General features: G+C 48.1%; 1 protein-coding gene across 1 annotated transcript; it reads right to left on the bottom strand.

Annotated features, from left to right (window-relative positions):
* Window positions 1–5,080: 5,080 nt before the first annotated feature.
* On the bottom strand, window positions 5,081–6,392 carry LOC121880337 (probable serine/threonine-protein kinase dyrk1). The gene is made up of 2 exons (XM_042387492.1): window positions 6,255–6,392; window positions 5,081–5,524 (listed from the first exon to the last, which is right to left on the bottom strand). The coding sequence occupies exons 1-2, from the start codon at window positions 6,390–6,392 to the stop codon at window positions 5,081–5,083; spliced, it is 582 nt and encodes a 193-aa protein (XP_042243426.1).
* Between the last annotated feature and the right edge of the window lie 570 nt (window positions 6,393–6,962).

The following is a 6,962-nucleotide window of genomic DNA, read 5'->3' as shown; positions in this document are numbered from 1 at the left end:
TTCTCCACTACGGCCGGACTGGCCCAACTCGGCGCCGGGTTGAAGGCACTGGCCGACAACCCTAACGCCTTCCACCCAGACTTGGCATCCGGCGTCTATGAGGACCTTTCCACCCTTGCTTCACGTCTCGCCACCACTTAGGCATTCAACCATCGCCCTCAGCTGGTTAAGGCGGTAGGTGCCCGACTAAACCTCCAATAGACACCGGGATGCTGAAGTGCGGCAAGGCCTGTAACGGTTGGCACCCTTTGTCCAGTCCTTGATCTCAGAGGAAGCGCTGTGAGAATGCTTGGCCGCGCAGTCGACTTTCATCACGGTTGCTACCCTTCGGCAGGCGCCAGCCAAGACCAGGCACCCTAAGCAGCAGTGACAATAATGACAGAGACAGCTCCCCAGGCACTCCAACAACGAGAGACGTTCTCAGGCCTCCCACTGCAACCCCCGCCAGAACTTCCATTAGCTGCTCTTTCGAGCCCGCCAGGGGCAGGGTCCCTAGGAGCCTCGGCAACCTCGCCGTGAAAGTGGTCACTCTAGGGGTGGTTCCTCACGCAGGGCAGCGAAAGGTCAGCAACAGCAGTTCTCCTGCAGTTAACCACCCGGAGAGGAGCCTCCTTTCTGGTTGGGTCAACTCCTGGCCCTCAGGCGGCTGGGCATAGAGGGTCGTCAGGTCGTCCGGACACCCAACAAGTAGATCAAAGTGAGCAGCTACATAAAGGAGCATGCCCAATCCCTGCCGCAAAAGTGGGAAGTGGAGAGGACAGAAGGACGTGTCTTTCTGTCCCAGTTATTCACTGTCCCCAAGAAGGACTCGAACAGGGAGAGATTGGTGGTGGATCTCGGCAGCCTGAACCGTTTTTCAAGCCTCGCCATCTCAAATAGGGGCCTGGCTATCTTCCATCGACCTGAAAGACGCCTACTGGCACGTCCCAATCCACAGGAGGTTCAGGAAGTTTCTGGCCTTCCAGGTGGAGGGGGACGTGTTTCAATTTACCAAGCTCCCCTTCGGTCTCTCCCTAGCTCCGAGAGTCTTCACCAGAATCGTGTGGGTCTTGCCCAGGGAGCTCGCCCACCACAAAGTAGACGTCCTCATGTACCTGGGCGACTGGCTGATCTCGGCCTCGTCAAAGGAAGAAGGCGAATCAAGCACCAGGGTAACACTGGCCATGGCAGAGGGCAGGGGCTTCAGAATCAACCACCCGAAGTCCTCCCTCTCACCATCACAACAACTGGTGTGGCTGGGGATGAGGTGGGACACCTTCACGGCTTCCATCCACGTCTCCCCAGACAACGCACGACGAATACTCCGGCGCCTATTTATTGCCGCAATGTCGGCCGGCTTCACTCACCGCCAGTGGGAGACCCTCCTAGGCTCCCTCAACTACGTGGAAGAGGTGGTATCCCTGGGTCGTTTGATTCTCCACCGCTTGACCAGGGAAATCAATGCGGCCATCCGGTTCGAACCCAGGGATCCTGCACGTCCCGTGCCCCTCATTTGTTCACCCTTCAACGCCCCTGGCTGTCTCCCGACGCCCTGCACTGGTGACGCTCTGGGTCCCATCAGTGCCCAACCTCTTCGTTGCGTCGGATGCCTCCGACGTAGGCTGGGGGTACCAGTATTCCAAGGGTCACCAGCAGTTCGGGAGCTGGACAGACGAGTGGAGGGCGGCTCACATCAACGTACGAGAGCGTACTTGGCTTGGAGATTCTTGGAGGACACCCAGACTACCCAGGACGAGGCCATCTGCTTCGAAATAGACAGCACAGCAGCCGTTTTTTGCCTCAACAGGCAGGGCACGTTAATTTCAGTCCAATTGCTGTCACTCGGATCAGATCTTCAAGGAGTCACACCATTGAACTATCCACCTGTCCACTTGCCATGTCCCTGGGATCGAGAACGGCTGGGCTGATGCTCTCTGCCACTTCTACGGGACGTCAGTAGAGTGGACACTACACCAGAGTGTGTTTAAGTCACTGATAGAAAGGTGGGGGTCGGCTGGATGTGGACTTCTTTGCCTCTCAGACATCTGCCCAACTCCCCTCTTACTGGAGTCGGTTGACGCCGACACCACACGGGGGCCCAGACGCCTTCATGGAGGACTGGAACAGATGGACCTACATCTACCTGTTCCCATCCCCTTGCTCCAAAGTCCTGCGACGGGTCTGTCACAAGCTTCGCAGCTTCAATTTGAGGGGAAGGTCCTCCTCCTGGTCCCCTACTGGCCGGCTCAACCATGGCTCTCAGAACTACTCGTCTGGTGTCCGCATCCACTGATGTTGGGGAACCCCTGCCTCTTCGATCCCATCATTACCAGGCTACAGCGATCACTTCACTTACACACGTCGAGTTTCTTTGTTCCTCCCTGAGCAGACTGTTTTCGCCTTGAGTGGTGGAGGACATCTTGTCAGGACTAAGACCCTCCACTACTCGACATTCCGAGTCCTGCTGGAAAGCCTTCTAACAATTCCTCAAGGAGCAGGGAGCTCCCATGCCCAGTGAAAGTGTAGTTCTAGAGTTCCTATTGTCTCTACCGCACGAGCGAGGCAGGTCAATCCAGACCCTCTCCGTCCACCTGGCTACCCTCACCGTCTCCCTGGATTATGGGAGCGGGGTGAAGGTTAATAACAGGTTGGTTACCCTGCTGAAGCGTGACCTGTTCCACCAGTGACCACCTGCAAGACTGCCACCTACCTTCGCTTCCTTGGAGAAAGTCTTCGCTCTTCTGGGCTTGGTAAGTACTACTCCATCAGTCCTGTGAACTATACTGACAACCTAGCCTGAGGGACACTGTCCTTATGTTGTTTGTTTTACTATGTTCTTGTAACTATGCAGGTTTTACCATGACACGGATTAATCTGATATCTGTCTTGCCCCAAGATCCATTCACCATCCGACTGTCAAAGGACCGCCTACTACAGTGGCCCTCTTCCTCGTAGCGCTGGCCACTGGCTTCGGGTCCTCCCAGCTCAAGGCACTCACGAGGTTCGACCAATGGACCTCCTTCGCCCAAAGAGATTCTGCAGTGTCCCTGGCACCTTCTCCCATCTCCCTGGCGAAAAATGAGTAGGAGAACCACAGGCTCCAGCCCATAGCGGTTCCAGCATGAAAGGTGGAGGGCGAGCACCATCAACTCTGCCCGGTTGGGACCCCCCGCCAATACCTCTCCACTATAGCTTATCACACCACCAGCCAGCATCATTTCTTCAGTCATTCTCGGTCGGGCCGCCTGCTGTCAGTCAGGGACTGGCAGACAGGTTGTGGCAGGTTATAGAGGAGGCTGACCTTGGGAAGTCCCCATGGCCCCATGTCCCCACGATGTACGGGACGTAGTGGCTTCACTGGCCTTCCTGAGGACCCACTCCCCCTTAAAGGTCCGGGAATGGGGTCAGTGGAAATCGGCCTCCTGCTTCATAGCAAGATACCTATCTCGCCATGTGTCAGACGCACCCTGCGTGGCAATGGGTCTCACCCCTGGACCCATAGACAGCATGCTAGAAAAAAAAATAATGCAGCTTAATCTAACGATAAATAAAATTTAAATGATCATTTGTGTGCTCACTGCTCCCCTTACATCCTAGCACCCTCCTTCCTGTGGAATATAGCAATCGCATTAGCGAAGCTCACCTCACTAAAATAGGGGCTTTGAAGCTTGCTGAAAAATCTATTTTTGGTGAAGGAGCAAAGATTGTGCAAACAATTATCCCGCCCTTCCTTCGGCTCCATCCCCCTGCTATACCTGTTGTAGGTTTGGAAAAGGAATGGACACGTGAGTTAACTCTCAGTCAAGCAGTGACACGGCACATGCGCAGATGGTAGTCAAGCAGTGACACGGCACATGCGCAGATTACCATTCTCTATTTCCAGTTTCTTCAACTGCTAGTCACAGCCTATACTAATATAGATGTGTTAAAATTGGCCTTGTCACCTCCTAAAGGTGTTTTATTATGAGGTCTAATAGCAAGTGCACTAGTTTCGCTCACTCACCAAAAAATAGGATTTTCAGCAAGCTTCAAAGCCCATAATATGAAGTTCCTTCATAGAGTTTTCCGAATCTTTACCTAAACTTTGTATATGATGCAGGTCTCTCATTCTCTATCCTTCCTTCATCAATGCTGCTATGGTCCACTCCTTTGCTGAGACAGTAATAATTTACCTATCACAGTTGTGGCGGACAGACGAACTTCATGTGTGATACCCAGTATGGAGAAACCATTATCACAGAGAGTGATAATGCGACCTCTGAGCACCAACTTCTTGTCACTCCGATTCATTTTGACTTGGTGGAGCTTCTGATCACTCTCATCAGTTGCAAATAACAACACCGCCTCGGTGAAACACACACACACTCACACACACACACAGCCCACCTGAGTCGGAGTGTTTCATTGTGTATGTCGAAGATGTGATACATATGAGTTAATGTTATCTAACACTTAGTCGGCAATTATCACTATTTAACATAACACGTATATACTGTAAATATAGCTAGAGTATTATAAAAAAACTTCAAGTAATGAATGCATTGAATACTCTTGATATATGAGCTCTGTTCACCTACTTCTCATGGTGTTCATTCGAAACCAATTTCCCTATTGTATTCTGATATTCGAATGGATACTCCTATCACTACAGTTTTCTTCTCTCGTCAGCAGGATATCCATATCAGTATCCTTCTCATCTCCTTTTGATGAGTATTCGTTCGAATCAAACTGCTCCGTTGTCAATTCCATTGTGTGTGTTGGTAGGGGGTTCGGTGCAGTGACCTGTCGTCCAGGAAGGGTACAACAGGCTATGCACCCCTCACCGCCAGAGTATCAAGAACTTCTGAACGGGACTGTACATTGCTCATGACATATTATTAGGTGATGATGAAAAAAACACTCATGTACTGCGTGTAAAACATGTGTTCCCAACGGTGTATTAGGTACTGTAGTGTTCGCCTCGTCAGGACGCCCACCTTGGGTTATTTAAGTTCACCAACGTCTGTGTTAGCTCAATATGTAATATGTTGTAGTAGCCCACGTGTATTATGATGTTGACAGTCTTGTTGTAGTCCACCTGTGCTGTGTTGTTAATTCTGCTCTAGTAGTCCAACTGTGTTGTGTTCTTGACAGTATCGTAGTTGCCCACCTGTGTTATGTTGTTGACAATGTTGTAGTAGTTCAACTGTGTTGTGTTGTTAATAGTGTTGTAGTAGTCCACCTGTGTTGTGTTTTTAACAGTGATGCATACGTTCACCTGCGTTGTGGTGTTAATAGTGTTGTAGAAGTCCACCTGTGTTGTATTGTTAATAGTGTTGTCGTAGTCTACCTGTGTTGTATTGTTAATAGTGTTGTAGAAGTCCACCTGTGTTGTATTGTTAATAGTGTTGTCGTAGTCTACCTGTGTTGTATTGTTAATAGTGTTGTCGTAATCCACCTGTGTTGTGTTGTTAATCGTGTTGTATACGTCCACCTGTGTTTTATTGTTAATAATGTTGTAGTAGTCCACCTGTGTTATGTTTTTAACAGTGTTGTATACGTCCACCTGTATTGTGTTGTTAACAGTGTTGAAGTCACCTGAGTTGTGTTGTTAATAATGCTATAGAAGTCCACCTGATTTGTGTGTCAACAGTGTTGTAGTAGTCCACCTGTGTTGTGTTGTTAATAGTGCTATAGAAGTCCACTGTGTTGTGTTTTTAACAGTGTTGTATACGTCCACTTGTATTGTGTTGTTAATTGTGTTGAATCCACCTGAGTTGTGTTGTTAATAGTGCTATAGAAGTCCACCTGTGTTGTGTTTTTAACAGTGTTGTAGTAGTCCATCTGTGTTGTGTTGTTAATAGTGCTTTTGTACTGGAGTCCACCTGTGTTGTATTGTTAATAGTGCTATAGAAGTTCACCTGTGTTGTGTTTTTAACAGTGCTATAGTAGTCCACCTGTGCTGCGTTGTTAACAGTGTTGAAGCCCACCTATGTTGTGTTGTTAATAGTGTTGTAGAGTCCACCTATGTTGTATTGTTAACAGTGCTATAGAAGTCCACCTGTGTTGTTTTTTAACATTGTTGAAGTCCACCTGTGTTGTGTTCTTAATAATGTTGTAGTAGTCCACCTGTTTTGCGTTTTTAACATTGTTGTATACGTCCACCTGTGTTGCATTGTTAACAGTGTTGAAGTCCACCTGTGTTGTGTTGTTAACAGTGTTGAAGTCCATCTGTGTTGTTTTCTTATAATGTTTTAGTAGTCAACCTGTGTTGTGTTTTTAACAATGTTGTATACGTCCACCTTTATTGCATTATTAACAGTGTTGAAGGCCACCTGTGTTATGTTGTTAACAGTGTTGAAGTCCACCTTTGTTGTGTTGTTAACAGTGTTGAAGTCCACCTTTGTTGTGTTGTTAACAGTGTTGAAGTCCATCTGTGTTGTTTTCTTAATAATGTTTTAGTAGTCAACCTGTGTTGTGTTTTTAACAATGTTGTATACGTCCACCTTTATTGCATTGTTAACAGTGTTGAAGGCCACCTGTGTTATGTTGTTAACAGTGCTGAAGTCCACCTTTGTTGTGTTGTTAATTGTGTTGTAGTAATCCACCTGTGTTGTATTGTTAACATTGTTGTAGAAGTCCACCTGTGTTGTGTTGTTAACAGTGTTGTAGTAGTCCACCTATGTTGTATTGTTAATAGTGCTATAGAAGTCCACCTGTGTTGTGTTGTTAACAGTGTAGTTGTAGTCCACCTATGTTGTGTTGCGAGTCAGTGTTATATAAGTCCACCAGTGTTGTGTTTTTAGCAGTGCTGTAGAAGTCCACAGGTGCGCTGTTGTTAACAGTGTTGTAGTAGTCCACCTATGTAGTGTTGAGTGACAGTGTTGTAGAAGTCCACCTGTGTTGTGCTGTTAAACGTTGTAGTAGTCCACATATGGTCTGTTGTTAACAGTGTTGTAGTAGTGCATTTGTGCTGTGTTGTTAACAGTGTTTTGGTAGTCCAC

The sequence above is a fragment of the Homarus americanus genome, unplaced genomic scaffold (genome assembly GCF_018991925.1).
Source record: "Homarus americanus isolate GMGI-L3 unplaced genomic scaffold, GMGI_Hamer_2.0 scaffold20930, whole genome shotgun sequence".
In the NCBI taxonomy this organism is placed as follows: Eukaryota; Metazoa; Arthropoda; class Malacostraca; order Decapoda; family Nephropidae; genus Homarus; species Homarus americanus.
This window is presented reverse-complemented; position numbering and strand designations above follow the sequence as displayed.

Coding starts and splice junctions, on each gene's coding strand:
- LOC121880337 (XM_042387492.1), bottom strand. CDS start 6,392: ATGGACTTCAACACTGTTAACAACACAACAAAGGTGGACTTCAACACT. Junction 5,525..6,254: donor ATAATGCAATAAAGGTGGAC/GTATACAACATT, acceptor AACACAATACAG/GTGGACGTATACAACACTGT.